At 35.4% G+C, this 17,284-nt stretch overlaps 1 protein-coding gene across 3 annotated transcripts in view; it reads right to left on the reverse strand.

The window, feature by feature from the left end:
- Window positions 1-725: 725 nt before the first annotated feature.
- Window positions 726-17,284, reverse strand: part of thbs3b (thrombospondin 3b) — a 29,251-nt gene continuing 12,692 nt past the window's right edge. For 2 of the 3 annotated variants that reach the window (XM_087294890.1, XM_087294889.1), the window contains 17 exons: window positions 17,007-17,058; window positions 16,774-16,922; window positions 16,200-16,337; window positions 15,959-16,033; window positions 15,711-15,863; window positions 14,849-14,959; window positions 14,251-14,358; window positions 12,747-12,906; window positions 12,546-12,664; window positions 10,508-10,560; window positions 10,014-10,207; window positions 9,598-9,776; window positions 7,919-7,967; window positions 7,348-7,544; window positions 6,392-6,564; window positions 4,418-4,557; window positions 726-4,296 (listed from right to left, as the gene is read on the reverse strand). In XM_087294890.1, the coding sequence (XP_087151016.1) occupies window positions 4,241-4,296; window positions 4,418-4,557; window positions 6,392-6,564; window positions 7,348-7,544; window positions 7,919-7,967; window positions 9,598-9,776; window positions 10,014-10,207; window positions 10,508-10,560; window positions 12,546-12,664; window positions 12,747-12,906; window positions 14,251-14,358; window positions 14,849-14,959; window positions 15,711-15,863; window positions 15,959-16,033; window positions 16,200-16,337; window positions 16,774-16,922; window positions 17,007-17,058 (2,106 nt within the window). In that variant the 3' untranslated portion in view covers window positions 726-4,240. The remainder of the gene's footprint in view (window positions 4,297-4,417; window positions 4,558-6,391; window positions 6,565-7,347; window positions 7,545-7,918; window positions 7,968-9,597; window positions 9,777-10,013; window positions 10,208-10,507; window positions 10,561-12,545; window positions 12,665-12,746; window positions 12,907-14,250; window positions 14,359-14,848; window positions 14,960-15,710; window positions 15,864-15,958; window positions 16,034-16,199; window positions 16,338-16,773; window positions 16,923-17,006; window positions 17,059-17,284) is intronic. The other variant, NM_001045214.1, reaches the window with a different exon arrangement.

The following is a 17,284-nucleotide window of genomic DNA, read 5'->3' on the forward strand; positions in this document are numbered from 1 at the left end:
TTCACATACATACACTACGGCCAATTTAGTTTATCCAATTCACCTGTACCATATGTGTTTGGACTTGGGGAAACCGAAGCATCCGGAGGAAACCCACGCCAACACGAGGAGGCATTTCTATAACTCCACATAGATATGCCAACTGACCCAGCCAAGGCTCTAACTAACGACCTTCTTGCTGTGAGGTGACAGCACTACCCACTGCACCACTGTGTCAATAAACCCGGTATTAAAGATTAAATAATAAAGAGCAGCACCTCTGACTGTAAATCAAACACAAGCCCTGGCTCACAAGTTTTGACGTTAATAATGTTATATGGATAACCAGGTTTAAACAATGCGTTATGTTAAACTCAAAATAACATTGATAATTTAAAACATATTACATTCTGTTACTTTAAAAGTGTTACAATTTATTGCATGCTGTTATTTCTTCAGTGTTGCCATTTTATTGTAGTTACTTTATTTTATTTTCAGTATTGTTTTTAGTACCTTTCTGTATATTTCGAGTCAGGAACCTTGGCTGGAGGATGAGGTCTCAGATTTCATCTGAAATATCTTCATTTGAGGTTCAAAAATGAACCAATGTCTTATATCAAAATGAGCGTGAGTGATTAAGGACAGTTTTGGGTGAACTCACACTTTAACAGTGCATGTCAGAGCACAAACAAAACCATAAAGAGATACAGTAGACATTGTCATCAACAGTACTCTCAGAGAGACTCTTCTATACCTTTTGATGATTTTATTTAATGTGGGTCAAGAGGACAAACACTCAGATCTTACATTTTGTGACAACTTCCATTTATAAAGCAGAATTATATCCTGTATTCACCAACCCATGTAAATCACACATACTGAATGAATTCACTGCATAGCTTTAAAGATCATAACTTAATATCAATAATTGAAGTGTTTGAGTAACAATGTTTTGCTTATAATGCCATGGCATTTTCCTTACAGCTTTTATGAGCATCTAAGAATAGTTTACATTTAGACTAAACCATACAAAGATGTCTGTCTTTGCATTTTCATCAAGTTTCTCCTCTAAATTCTTGATGCATAGTGTGTACTATGGCTGAAAATCAACCAAATAACCTCAAAATACAGCCTGATTTCCTGAGAAAACTTAACTATTTTAGCAGCTGTACTCACGTGTGGACTACAGTGCACGCACAGAAATATGTTTGTAAGGAACATTTTTACCCGAGAGCTTTTCGCATCTGGAAATAGTGAAATCCAGATTTGCTGCTCGTCTCCTTTTAAAAAAGACGCTCTAGTTGGTGTTGATTGTCCTGTACCTACAGATTTTGTGAGTGATCAGTGGTCTTTGTTTGTTTATTCAGATGGTTAGAACAGTTCGTTCATATTGTCGGCAGTACTGTTTCAGTTTTTAAAGACTCACGTTAGTCAAAATGATTTAGTTACTAGGTTTACAGTAATGTCACTACAATATTATAGACTTAAAGATCAGCTGTAAATGCTGCGCTCAGAGTGTAAACATGTAAACGCCGCAATCACACTATTACTGTCGTGTAGGATTTTCACCACAATTTGTGACAGGATAGTCTATACACACACGGCTATCTGATGCTACCTACCGAGTGCATCTAAGTTACAGAGAAATGCGGAGATTTTTTTCTCCCATTCACCGTGCGGTAGGGCTCCTCGATTATGGGAAAAATCATAATCACAATTACTTTGGTTATAATTGCAGTTACAATTATTCAATGAAAAAAAGGGTCGCAAATAATTTAGCAGGGCTAATAATTCTGACTTCAACTGTATAAATTCAGTTATTTCCCTCCCTGTAAATAAGGTAAATAAAAACTTTAGAATAAAAATATTTAACGAACTGCTTAAGCATCTTCATTGTAAGAAAAAACTTTAATTATAGCTACAACTGTCCTTCAGTCAAGAGCAGTGAGTGATTTTCTTCTTTTGTTGTTTGATTAATGATTAAAACAGTCGGTAGCAGGAATGTTGCACTTTAAGAGCCGTCCGGTTCTGTTTATGGTTTCCCTTTTACATGTCTGTTGATTCTCAACTCGTTTGTTTATTACACAAATGAGGGTTAATATGAATAATCACTAAACACTGTGTTTTGACACCTATTTGACCATTAAAGCGATCACATTAAGATGATTTTAGATGTGTGTGCTCTGCTCGTCTCGGAGGCTGAGCGCACACACAACAGCGCTTTTAAAAACATGAATGATTGGAATGTACGCCAATGAATGATGGACATACCGTGCTGCAAATATTACATTACAGTACATGCTTTTAGTAATTTTCATGTGAAACTGAGCTTTGCTGTGCAAATGTGTACAACTGGAAAAGGGGTGGTATATGATGCAACAATCATTTCATCTCGATTTATGTTTTTTCATAATCGTTAGAAGCCAAAATAGGAATTAAAACCGAAACCCTACCGTCAATCAAAGATTCCATTAAAACTACACTCTTTCAGCAGTTCCTTGCATCCAATATGTCGTTTGTCATGGGGGCATGCATGAAATGTTCCTGAATGAAAGTGAAAGTGCCAAACAGCAGTTAAGGTTGACAAATTAATAATTTGGTAAATAATTTGAATACTGATGTCCATGTAAACACAGCCACTGTCTTTCTCCCCTGCATCTGTGTTTGCTTTGCCTCTGTAAAAAACAGCGCATGCCCAAATGGAATCTCCCATTTTTATGCGAAACTTTCCCTCCCCTGACACCCCCACCTAAACAGAGCTGGACACACCCACTTTCCTGATGTTGTTCAAACTAGAGGTGTGAAAACACCCCGCTGAGACGGGGTTTTGTGGCCCTTTAAGCTCCAGTCATAATGTATTTTTCTCCCCATAGACTTCCATTCATACACAAGCAAATGCGTCAGACCAGAAACGCAAGCTCGTGTGACAAGTTTCGCAGTTCGCAGCGTTGGAAATTAAATCACATGATTGGGTGAGACCAATCAAAGATCAACATGATCTTATGACTTCTCTGGACAGAAATGTAAAACATGAACCAATTGCTCACTTTATTTAATGTCTAATCATTTTGTTTAATCCCACCCCTTTTTTGCAGTACCGTATTACAGAATATCGCATGCACAAACTCTAGTGTGACCATAGCTTTTCTAGATATACTAGAAACTTCCTAGCAGGTGTGTTGAAGCAAGCTGGAGCTAAACTCTGCTGGACAGTGGCCCTTTAGGGCTGAGTTTGGGCACTCCTGGCCTATAGTTTTCTCCATGTTTTACATTCTAGCGTTACATCAGATTTTATCACTGGTTTACAGTCAATATTATATTGTTTATCATTTTAGTTCAATCATTGGATGTTTTTATCATGTAATTCCTCCAGTCCTGTATTTAAGCCCTCATGTTTGCCATGTTAGGTTGTTGTATTGAAGTATTTTATGCACAGTCCAGGTCATTGATTTAAGTGAAGTCCTGTTGAATTTCAACATTTCTTGACTCTCTCTCAAATACAGTAAAAAGTAAACATATTTGCTATACCACATCAAGATACTCCACAATTCAAGCATACATTTACTATGCAAACTTGCAGTGTAGTTTAAAATTGTAACTAATTACACTTCTATTTCACAAGATAAAGAAAAACTCATTTAAAGGGTTAGTTAGTTCACCCCAAAATGAAAATCCTGTTGAAACCCTCAGGTTGTTCCAATCATAAGACATTCCCAATCTTTTATATTTAGAACACTAATTAGGATATTTTATATAAAATCTGTGTGCCCTCACCCAACAGGGCAGCAACAAGACAGCAACAAGATCTGTAACCACACGAAGCTGTATAAAGCTAACCATAAGAACACTCTTATATGCAAAAAATAAAACTATAAATCGACTTTGTTCACTGTGCATCAGGTCAGGGTGCCTTTGTAAATGTGCACTTTGATTGGAGAGATAATACAGTATGTAAACAAAGTCATATTTACAGTTTTATTTGTGCACAAAAGTGTTCTTGGAGCTTCGTGTGGTTACAGCTGAACAGCTGAAGGTGAATGGAATGTTTTGACATTTTTTTTTTTTAATTTTGAATGTCTCTAGAGCGTTGCCATTTATGTTGCCATCTCAGGAGGCTGGAATGACACGAGGGTAAGTAATCAATAAAACAATTTTATTTTCTGGGTGAATTAACCCTTTAAGTGTGATCTCTTCCTACCTCTCTGAACACACACATAATCACAAACACAAGTAGATGCAGCTTTTTGACATGAGGTGATGATTATGTCCTCAGTTTCATCTGCTTGTGGTACAGCATAAAGTCATCTGGTATAGAATCTGTGAAATACACAAGAGAAACAAATGCTTGAATATCATTTTGATTAACTGAGTTGCACCAACAAAAACAAAAGTTCTAAGAAATAAATTCAAACTGATCCAGAGATATCAGTCCACTTACCATTGCATCTATAGCCAAGATTGGACCATATGACATTTTCCTGAGAGAAGCAGAAAACTCCCAGCCTTCCTCCTCTCATAGTGGAGTCAATCACAACTCCTGAATCTGCCACCAGCGCTGTACCTTCATATAGTCTTAATCTGTCAACAGACATGCAGAACACAGTCAGTTTCTACAGAACTACACTATCATTCAAATGTTAAATGTACTTTCTTATTTTTTTTAATTGTTTATTTGATCCAAAATACATTAAATATTGCTTATATTTCAATTTCCATCTGTTTTATAATCTAATTTATTCATTTGATTCCAAGCTGTGATTTATTTAATTCAATTCAAGTTTATTTGTTAAGTGCCTTGATGATTATTTTTTGAAAGCAGCTTTACTAAAGATGCACATTATTGCATTACAATCAAATTTGGAAAATTTAAGGATATTAGTTACCATAGCTTTATTAGCTACTAATAACTTTGACTAATTAACCAGTAACTAATAGCTTTTAACAATTAAAGTTATTACATACACTCACCGGCTACTTTATTAGTTACACCTGTTCAACTGCTTGTTAATGCAAATTTCTAATCAGCCAATCACATGGTAGCAACTCATGATTGAAGACATGGTCAAGACGATCTGCTGCAACTAACCACTCGATGCAACCCAGGCATGCAGAACAGTATCTCTGAATGCACAACACGTCCAACCGTGAGGCAGATGGGCTACAGCAGCAGAAAACCACACAAAAGGTGCCAGTCCTGTCATTTAAGAACAGTAAACTGAGGCTACAATTCGCACAGGCTAAACAAAATCGAAAAAATGAGTCTTGATTTCTGCTGAGACATTCAGATTGTAGGGTCAGAATTTGGCATCAACAACATGAAGCATGGATCCATCCTGCCTTGTATTAACGGTTCAGGCTGGTGGTGGTTTGTAATGGTGTTCTGATGGCTATTCCAGCAAGATAATGCACCATGTCATAAAGCGTGAATCATCTCAGACTGGTTTCTTGAGCACGACAGTGAGTTCACTGTTCTCAAATGGCCTCCACAGTCACCAGATCTCATTCCAATAGTGCACTCTTGGGATGTGGTGGAACGGGAGATTCGCATCATGGATGTGCAGCCGACAAATCTGCAGCAACTGTGCGATGCTATTATGTCAATATGGACCAAAATCTCTGAGGAATATTTCCAGTACCCTGTTATGCCACGAAGGATTAAGGCAGCTCTGAAGGCAAAAGGGGCTCCAACCCGCTACTAGTAAGGTGTACATAATAAAGTGGCCAGTGAGTGTATAAACATAGGTAATGTGTGCATGTTCAATGAAGTGTATTTGTATATTAAGTGTGCGTGTTTTCAATTACTTCAGTCATCAGTCCTTCATAAACCATTATAATATACAAATTTTCTGCTTTATAGTTTACTTTTTAGCATACATTGATGAAAAATAAATATTGTACTACATATTATTATTTTATAAATGTCTTTATTTCATTTTACTCTTAAAACTGTATGCATCCTTTATAAATAAAAGAGAAATAAAATGAATCAATTTTTAATGGTACTGTTTCACAGTTTCCACACAAAGCAATGAGACTTTTCTGAACTTAATGATTTTCAACAGTGCTTCTAAAAATAAATGTTTCTTGAGCAGTAGATAATGATATCAGAATGATTTCTAAAGGTTCATTTAACACTAAAGCCTGAAGCAAAGATGCAAAAAATTTAGCTTTAAAATCACAGAAATAAAAAAAATATGTAAAAGTACATTTATAAAATAAATTTAGATTTATATTTATTTCACATTGTTATATTTCACAGTGTTTACTGCATTTTGCATAAAATAAATGTGGCCTTTCTTTTTACTAATCCAAATGTTTTGACCTTAGTGTACATGTTTAAAGGTTTAATATGAGCCATCCACAGACAAAATGTTTTGTGTGTCTCTAGAAGTGAAATCAGATCAGCTCTCACCTTATGTATCCCACCTGTGGACGGTGAGAGAGGTGCCAGCGATAGGATGCTCTGTCCTTCCAGCCAACATTTCTGGGGTCCTTCCAGAGCAAAGTAACTTCCCCTGTTGTGTCTCCTGTGTGCCACAGGGCATTACGTAGATACTCACCCGGACCCGTACGAGACTTCACTGCCTGGAGAAAGACAGTGAGAGAAATTTCTGGGTTGCAGACAATATTTCTGGTTGCTTTTCTGTTCTTTGAAGGTCTTGTGACCATTCCTGCCAATGGAGGATGGGAGAACTCTTGGATTTCATCTAAAATAACTTAATTTGTGATCTGAAGATAAACGAAGGTCATGAGGGTGATTAATTAATAACTTTTTTTCATTTATTTAAAGACCAACTAATATTTAACAGATGTGTTGATCACTGTTAATTCATGTTAACTAATGCATTAACTAACATTAACTAATACACCCTTATTGTAAAGTGTTACCAAAACATTGCATATGTGCACTGCTTTAATTTATAGTCTTAGTAAGAATTGACTGAATAATTTGCATAGCACCCTTAAATCAACAGCTCTAACTTTACTTTGAGAGCTGCAACATTGACTTTAAAGGAAATCACCAGTGGTTCCCTCAGAATATTCTATGAATTTAATTTATTTTGTGGTAAACAACGTTTCAATAATAACCAGATGTGTTGCTTTACAACATAAATTACACCAATTTATGTCTATAACACACATTTAAAGCTTTTAAGTTTATTTTATAAATGCCTGTTTTACTACGTGAGAATGTTTTGAGTGCATACAGTTTCCACTGCAATGGAAATGTCCAAGTATCATAGTTACATTAACCAGTTCTTTACTCATACATGTAAAAATCCCAATGGAACTAGTGACAAATCAGCCTTTGTTTTGTTGACATCATGGCTGTAGCACTTTATTTTTACTTTATTCCTGTACTCTCACCTTCAGCTGTATTCCAGGCTGAGCCAAGGCTTTGAATGGTAAATTCTGCCAGTACGTCTGTTCTGTCTGTTTCCACATCACCACATAGAAGCTGGATGAGTCCTGATAGCCAAAGATGAAGCCCACGTAATCATCATCAGTGGCTGTGTTCACATGGATCGTGCCCTCAAAATCAACACCATTAAATGCTGTGTAGCCTAAATAATAAACAAGAAAAATGACGTTAAAAAGAAGTTTAAGGTGTACTTATAAAAAACCTTTTAGTACACTACAGAGTCAAGTCAAAATGACTTTCTATAGCACATTTAAAAGCAACAGTTTTGCCTACAAAACTACATAAAATCAATTTAAAATCTCCATGCATCACATGTGAAATGAAAAAGATAAAAAATATGTACTATATACAGTTTATTTTCACTAGTTTTGTTATTATTTGTATGTTTTACACAAAAATACTTTTACATCTTAAAATGTTTTGGTTTAGTTCAATTTTACTTGCCAATTCTTTGTAATTATTGTTTTTTACATACGTACATGCAAAGTAGATCTGCATTTTGTGTGATGTACGTACCCACAGCCAAACCAGGGTCACTGTTCATAGTCTGCACAATCTCCATTCCCTAAAACACAACATAATTGTTGTATAATGTCCCAGAGTTAAAAGATTAGTTCACCCCAAAATGAATATTATTCCATGACTGCTCAACCTCAAGGCATCCTCAGTGTATTACTTTCTTCTTTTTTTAATAAGTTAATAAACTGTTTTTTCTAACGTCTGGCAAGCGTCAGCCAATGTCTTCTTCTGAGGCGCATTAGCTGGATTGCTGATTTGTCTCTCTTCATAGCTGGATTTCTGATTTTTCTCTCTTTACTGCCCAATAGCATTCATTTAAACTGTACAAAATGCCTTTTAAAAAGTATTTTAACGAAGAAAAAGATGACTGGTCACTTCTCACAAAAAGTTATTTTTCCCCGTTTTTTATGGATCGATGTGCTTTATTGGACTTCTTTCGGAGTGCAAAGAAGAAAAACAAAACAACAGCCAACCTTTTCATTTTAGAGCTGAAAATATAGCCAAATATAATTTTTAAAATAACTTCAGCTGAAAGAAAAAAAGTCATATACACCTGGATGCCTTGAGGGTGAGTGAATAATGGCATGATATTCATGTTTAGTCTATTAAGTACAAAATAAAACAAAAAAAAGCTCAGAAACTAGTTGATAAAATAAGGCCTAATTTGTAATGCATAGGGGTGTCACGATTTTGATTTTTAATCGAAATTGATTGAAATTTATGCTCAATTTTGATTATCGAATCAAAAAATAGAATCGTAGATGCTGCCACGCCCCCATGTTACGTCAGCTTGGCTTGCCAAGCGGGAAAAAAAACAGGCTTGTTGAAGTGCTTGTTAAACTGCAGACGCAGGAGATCCGTCGACAGAACTTAAACCCTCTCCTCTTTCAAAGTCGCTGGTGTGTAAGCATTTTGGATTTCCAGTGAGTTATGTTAACAACGTTCGTGTTGTCGACAAAAAAAAACACAGTTTTGCAAGCTCTGCTATTTACGTATTACGTACGGTTCGTCCGATAGACAACACCGGCATCGCGATCCTCCGCCCGCCCCAGTTGCAAATCCGCTCGCGAAAAGCACACACTCAGGCCCTGTTTACACTGTCTTTGTTTTTAAATGGCATTTTAGAACGACAACGATTTGACATCCACAGTGGCGTGTAGCATTTCTGAGCAGCCCTCCTTCCTCTCTACCTCTGAAAATACACATCACGTGACCACACAGACGCACACACAGCCATGCGCTCGAGACAGCAGGTCCAGGCAGTCAGAGGACTGCTTCAATCTTTCACTCACTTGTACTTAGTCATTTTAGCGAACACCTCAGATACTGTTGGCTGGTTCCTGTTGGTTGTGCGTCTTTTTTTACCGACGCCATTATAACGACACAGATCACTGCCTATTCACGAGTCCCGCAGAAAAAAGTGATTGACAGGTGATAATTATGTGTATCTTGCCTTTATTCATTTACTGTATGATTTGTTTATGGGTAAAACAAAGACCATGCAGGTCAGGTAGTTTAAACGGTTACAAATAATTAATTGGTCATTAATTAATTAATTATTCATAATCGAAAATCGAATCGAATCGTGCCTTTACAATCGAAAATGTAATCAAATCGAGGATTTGGAGGATCGTGACACCCTTACTTATGCATGTACATTTGTTAGTGATGATCACCTGATTCAGTACCACCCAGTTGGGGTCAATCTGAGCATCACCTTCTGGGTCAAGAATGACTGTCTGGAAAGCTCTGAAATCTGTCATAGTGACCTCTGCGCTTTCAGGACACGCATCTAACAGGTCAGTCACTTTATCATTGTCGAAGTCAGTTTCACACACGTCACCAACTCCATTGGCTGACAGGAGAGAAAGTCAAAAACAAAGATGTTAACCTCTAGACTGTGAAGGTATAATGTTAAAATTGAAAATGATTCTTAAAACTAAAATACATTTACAAATAACCAACAGCTAGATTCACTATGCTAATTATTGTAAATGCATGACCACAGTCTGTAAATATTACACTAATACACACATTATATGTATATTAGTAGTATTCAAATATATTTGAAATGTAAAATGAAAGAGCACACCATCAGTGTCTATTTGACTGGGGTTGGGAACGAGTCTGCAGTTATCTGGGCCTGGAGGGAGAATATCCGGGATGCCATCATTATCATCATCATCGTCACATTCGTCCCCGATGCCGTCATTATCAGAGTCCAGCTGAGAACTGTTGGGCACTTCAGGACAGTTATCCCTGGTGTCCTGATATCCATCACCATCACTACACACAGACAGTCATTTTCATTAGAGCTTTACACAACATTGTACTAGCAGAAACCACAAACCAGAGCAGATATGAAAAAAGTGATATATGCTAAATCAAAACTAACTTTATCTTTCAAAAATGTGAAGCTGTCAGATTTACCATTAAAAAACAACTTGGTTTGCAGATGATCTCTGAGTAATTAGAGCTTCATGAATAGCTATTGACAGTGGACTTCCGTTACTGCGATTATAGAACTATAAAGGTCCTTTTGTCTGTTGTTGCATAAAATAAGCTTTTATTTAAACATATACTTACATGTCCTTGTTTGTATCACATACATCTCCCACCAGATCATTGTCCATGTCTGACTGCAAATAAGCAAAATTTTAAAAATGAATTACTGTGTTATTACTTGAGAGGCAAGATCCTTTATTGGCTTAGGTGCCACTATTTGTTCACAATAGGGATGTAATGATTTACTGTGAGCTGGTTGGAAATCGATTCAAATATGTGACGATTCAAACCGGAAGAAATGTTGAACGAATCTTGATACAGGGCGCTGAAGAGGGCGCTGTGTTTACAGGGCAGTAAAATGACAGCGGTAAAGTGCGCCAGACAAAACAAACTGTGTGGAAATACTGCAAAAAGACGTTTACTTACACTAACAACGAATATGATGCACATAAACCGTCAGCACAGTGAATTACTACTGTCACAGACATCTATACGAACAAAAAAAAAAAAAACTTTTATTGATAAGCCACACCACGTGGACTGTATAATTTGCAGCTCTGCTTGCTCAGACGAGTGCTACAGAGATCGCACGGTGCATTCGTGTTTTTATAGTGAAAGTGTGAAGTTTCAGACTGAAAGAGAAAGTTGTTCTGTTACAGAACCAGGTATTAGATTATTTTTACCCTCTCCTTTTCAAATGACTTTATGCATATTTTGATAATTTACTTATTATTGTTATTGAATAATTAAAAATGTTAAAAATTATCTTTTCTTAAATGTATCACACTGATACTTATACTAATTATTTATACAAGTAATATTAATTATTCACCTTTTAATCATGTTCAACTCCTGTCTCTGTCCTACTATATAATTAGTAATTTTATAATCAGTTTTTTATCCCAGTGGCCAGTCGCCTAGAGCAGAGGGCCAATTGACCACCTCTGTACACACTGCTCTCTGGTTTAGGAAAGGCTTTCCTCTCTACACCAGCAATCTCAGTCCTCAGTGAAAATGTTTTTCATCATCAGGGGACATTGTAAATGTGCAAAGACCTCAGCTTATGCCAGAAAGCATAGATATTCTTATATTTATTTTTTAAAATGTAAAATTTCAGCACAGTCACAGTTTTAGGTTGTTTGTATTAATGAGTCTTCTTTAGTTTGTATTATTCTTTTTTTAATTTGTTTTCAAAATAGCAATTTAGATATGGCAGAAAATATGTTATTTAGCAAAAAAAAAAAAGTGAAGCATTTAAGAAAAATTATTTTGTTTAAATTCAAATAATTTTGTAAAAAAAAATCGTGACTAAATCGTATCAGGAGATTAGCATTGTGATGTGTATTGAATTGTGAGTCAAGTCAATTGTTACATCCCTACTTCACAAAATGTGTCATTTATATACATAATATTACAATAGTAATATAGTAATACTAATATTATTATACTGTAATACAGTTTTATACAACTAATAATACTGTAATATTAAGAAATGTTGGTACATTTTTTTGAAGTGAGAAGTTCTCTCAAACCTTTTGGTTCAGCAGCCTTAACCCTATCCCCAACATGAATTAAGGATTTGTCAGTTTTTAGTTAGTTTTGAGTTTTCATATTTCATATTATTTATTATTATTATTTATTCATTATTTACAATATTATCAAAGTTTGCGTTGAGGTAGATGGTCTTGTGGACTATTTTGCTTTTGAAAATGTAACCATTTATTTAAACTTGGCTAAACTAAAGGAAATTAACCAAGATTTTCTACCGTTTCAAAGAAGCTAGCTATATTATCTTCCTATCACTATTTTGTATAAATGTACACACACAACATATTTTGTAAGGTAATCTGAAAAATAAGTGTGTGATGTAAAATCGATTATTGGGTGCATCAAGGTTTGGTGCTTAGACCTCTTCTCTTTTCTATATTAGTGAATCATAAAAACACACTTCTCCTGTAGCTTCTACACAGATGGCAGCAGTTTTATTGTTTTGGATGACCCCACTATCTCAGCTTGCCTTTTTAGAAATCTAAATCTTGATGATGGAGCTTTGGTTGTATCACTAGATAGTCCCCGTTCTTCTCTTCCCTATAGTTTTAACTTGTTATCTTTGTCTAACCTGCAGTGGGTCGTTGACCTCAGGACAGCTGTCACATGCATCCCCCACACCATCTCCATCTCGGTCTGTCTGCATGGGGTTGGGTATTTTAGGACAGTTATCCAAAACGTTAGGGATCCCTGTAAAGAAAATCAGTGGTAAAGACAGATGATGCAGCAGAACAATGCTGTAAAACCACAGAACAGTTAAATGGGACTGTACCATCTCCATCAATATCAGTGTCACAGATGTCTCCCTTGCCATTGCCATCAGTATCAAGCTGATCGCCGTTGGGTACGTTGGGGCAGTTGTCGCAAGCATCACCATAGGAGTCTGTGTCAGAGTTCTGCTGGTCCTTGTTGGGCACCAGACGACAGTTGTCCTGGAAAATGATATATAAGCTAAGGGCAATTCATTTAAACCAATATAAAAGTCTGATTTATGACAATAGGTGAAAATCATATCACATATTAATCTCACATACAAGTCTCACATCTCATCTCACATACAAGTTAATGTATAGATTTCACATATACACTACCTGACAAAAGTCTTGTCACCTATCCAAGTTTTAGGAACATTAAATGATAACTTTACTTCTAGTTGATCAGAAGTGGCTTATATGAAAGGCAAGCTTAAGCTTATTTTACCAAAATAAAATATGATTATGCCTTGATTTTTAATTATTTATTTAGGCATTAAGTAAGGTCTGACTTTGCTTAGAAAAAAGTCTTGTCACTTAACAGAAATAACGTACAGTATAGAATATAAAGTCATGGTTCAGTGAAAAAAGGATTAATATTGTGTATGACTCCTATGAGCTTGGAGGACTGCATCCATACATTTCTGACTCGAATAACTTATTAATAAAGTCACCTGGGATGGCAAAGAAAGCATTCTTGCAGGACTCCCAGAGTTCATCAAGATTCTCTGGATTCATCTTCAGTGCCTCCTCCTTCATCTTACCCCAGATATGCTCAATAATGTTCATGTCTGGTGACTGGGCTGGCCAACCCCAAAGCAACTTGACCTTGTTTGCTTACATAAACTTTGATGTGGAGGCTGAAGTATGAGAAGGAGCGCTGTCCTGCTAAAGAACTTGCCCTCTCCTGTGGTTTGTAATGTAATGGGCAGCACAAATGTCTTGATACCTCAGGCTGTTGATGTTGCCATCCACTCTGCAGATCTCTCGCACACCTCCATACTAAAGGTAATCCCAAACCATGATTTTTCCTTCATCCAACTTGACTGACTTTTGTTAGAATCTTGGGTCCATGAGGGTTCCAATATGTCATCTGCAGTATTTGTGACGATTGGGACGCAGTTCAACAGATGATTCATCAAAAATCTACCATCTGCCACTTTTCCAAATGATCTACTAGAAATCAAGTTATTAATTGTTGCTCTTACAACTGTAATTGACGACAAGACTTTGTCAGGTAGTGTGTAAAGATGTCATATACTGTATATGTGCATATTTGCAACATAAATTTCAAAATATTGTAAAAATAGCCATTTACATATCTTTTACATTTATAAGTACTTTTCAGCTGTTAGAATTAGAATATTGTACATATGTTTTTAATTGTTAACTTTATGTTCATATTTTTCTGCATAGGAAAATACTGAAAACTAATTTTTCAAATACATCAGCCGATTTGAAAATACTGGTATATCTTATAATTTTTCAAATCATTTAACAAATCATTGCTACTTGATCAGATACCTCAACGTTTTTAATTCCATCTCCATCTGCATCCTCGTCACACTGATCACCAATGCCATCTCCATCTGTATCCTCCTGCCCAGAGTTTGGAGTGTTTGCACAATTATCCTGCACATGGAAGAGTTAGAATTAACAACAGATATTAAAATACATGTTTTTATAAAGAAACACCATGCTGTCATCAGCTAAGCTGAAAGGTTTGTATATATTGAATACAATCAAATTAGAAAAATCAAATAATCAACTGTTTCACTTTTTAGAGTCAAATTCTGTGTCCTATTTTCTAACTACTTGCAGTCCAACTCAAACAAAATGTTGTTTGGTCTGGTGCAGTGCTGTTACATGCAGATTAAATTAAGCAAATGCACACTTAAGCAAATGCACAATTAAAGAAAACATTTGCACATATTGTATCAATTAAGATTTCATTATTTCATCAGATGATAAAGGAATATTATAACCAGTACATTTTTGATTGAATAATACTGAAGCAGACAGTGGAATGGAGGATACATTAGGCAATTTTTGTGCAGATAAATTGACCACGCATTCTTTGTAAATTCCATGCTTGAAGTCAAGAGGATGTAATGTAATGTACCGCTCTGCAGTGTTTGTCATTGTCCATACATGGAAGAGGTTCATCAGGGTAACCATCAATGTCTGAGTCTGGACCACAGATGTTCCCATTACCTGCCCAGCCAACATTACACTGCAAAGACAAAGTGGAGAGATTTTTTAGATTTAGAAATACTTTTGAAAGTAAAAGAAAAAGCAGTGATAAACTAATACATTTGCGACCAAGTTTATATTATATATAAAGTATCGCGAACTACTATGTAATAACACTGCAATTAATCATTCAACACAATGTATTTAATGTGTTAGTTTTTACATTATACCTGCATTTAAAATGTCTTTATGCAAGTACATCTATAATTAATTTAGCATTTACATCCATAATTACATTGTCAACTGAACTTCAACTCCTTAAACCACTTTTGAACATAATCAAACCACGACGACTAACTATACCCACATCCCGTCTTAATAGATGTTTTGCATTATTCATACCTAAAACTGTGTTTGGACAATTAAACTACTAACACTGGAATTAATCATTTGACACAATGCATTTGATTGTAAATATTTGTCATTACATCCTAATACTAATGTTATTACTTGTATTGTTAGAACATCTATAATACATTTTGTATTTACATCTGCAAGTACTCTTTTAACCCAGCTTCTTCCCCTTCCCGCACTTTTGATAATAGAAATATCACCAAAATACATTGTTTAGTACCCTGTACCTAAAACTTTGTGTGATAAAACAGTAATTTTGTACTAGATTACATTTAGTAGAATTTGTCGTATCACTTAAGAGCTGTATTTACCAATGAAAGATTTCCAGGTAGTAAATTATCTATTTTTAACATAAAAAATTGTTTGCTAAGTCTTACCACACAGGACACGTCACTATTGCGTCCCATCACACAGTGTGAGTTGACATCACAGGGGCTATAGCCAAGAGTTTCACATGTTCTCCTTGCAAAACAGCCTACAGTCTGATTTCCCACAAATCCTGCTTTGCACTGGCCACACTTGAACGATCCCTGTAAAGAGAGAGACGTTGGTTTTTGTAGTAGTATATTTGTATTTCATTGGTTTTAGCTGCTCTGCTTGATTAAATCTCAGCAGTTTTACTCACCACTGTGTTTATGCAGACTGAGTTTGGCACACAGGAACCGGAGAGCTCAGCACACTCATCAATATCAACACAATGCTGACAAAAATTAACAACATTTACTCAGTAAAAAAATGAACCAAAGTTAATCTGGTAAAATGAATCACATACATACTATATAATCCAGTTAGGTCATACTATTAGATTGTGGCTTTTGTTATCCTCACTAATATTGGTCGAAATTTGGATTTTGACACATTTTTACCTGTTTGTGTCTTTTGGCAAATTCCAAACCAACCCCTTTGAGTGTTGGACCGGTGAATCCTATAGGACAGGACTGACAGGAGAAACCTTTAGCTGTGTTCACACACAACTCTGCAGAAAAACAGGGCTGAACAGTGCACTGTGACAAAAAAAAAAAAAAAAAAAAAAAAAAAAAAATATATATATATATATATATATATATATATATATATATATATATATATATATATATATATATATATATATATATATATATATATATATATATATATATATAGAGAGAGAGAGAGAGGAAAAAGAGTCAAATGAAAAAGGAGCTGTAATGTCCACTTTCTGCTCCAGCATACAATTTATCATTTTTACTTGCATGTCATGTGAATTGCTCCATAGTCTTAAATTTTGTTTAAAAACTTTATTTAGAATAGTATATTTTTAGAATGAATATTATTTCCTTTTAAGCCCTCTTCAGAAAATTATGTGAAAAGCATACTACTTAACAGTAAAGAGACTTTGTAAGCTTTCTATATATAAATTCTAAAAATATTAATAATAAACTCTGAAATCTTTGCAGGAACCTCATCAATATCCTGGCAGTGTGTCCCGTTGCCCGTCATACCCTCTGGACAGGGGCCACACTGATATCCTGGGTACATCATGCTCTCCATGCAGCTTACACCGGTATAGCATGGGTTAGGAAGACACCGGGACTGGGGCTCATGAAATCCTGCTCAACCAAGAATTAAACAGATTGTCATCTACGACGTGGTTATAAAAACATGAACAGCCTTTATTCTGTTCAATCACGTACCACACACTTGACATTCAAGAATAGTGTTCCTGATTAGAGACATCTCTTTAGTCTGAAAAAACAAACAAACAAATAAACAGGAAAGAAAAGTTCATTTTACAGTATATAATCCAGTGTCTCAACTAAAAAAACAAAAGAAATTATGGGTTTAGTTTATTCCTCGTCTCATTCACTCAATCATTGGTGCTACTTAATATAGTTATGGCACATATTTATTTAGATTTAATTTAAATTCATTTCATTCTAATTGTCCTTTAAATTTTATATAATATAATTAA

Source organism: Danio rerio, chromosome 19 (assembly GCF_052040795.2).
Source record: "Danio rerio strain M-AB ecotype USA chromosome 19, GRCz13ab, whole genome shotgun sequence".
Taxonomy (NCBI): Eukaryota; Metazoa; Chordata; class Actinopteri; order Cypriniformes; family Danionidae; genus Danio; species Danio rerio.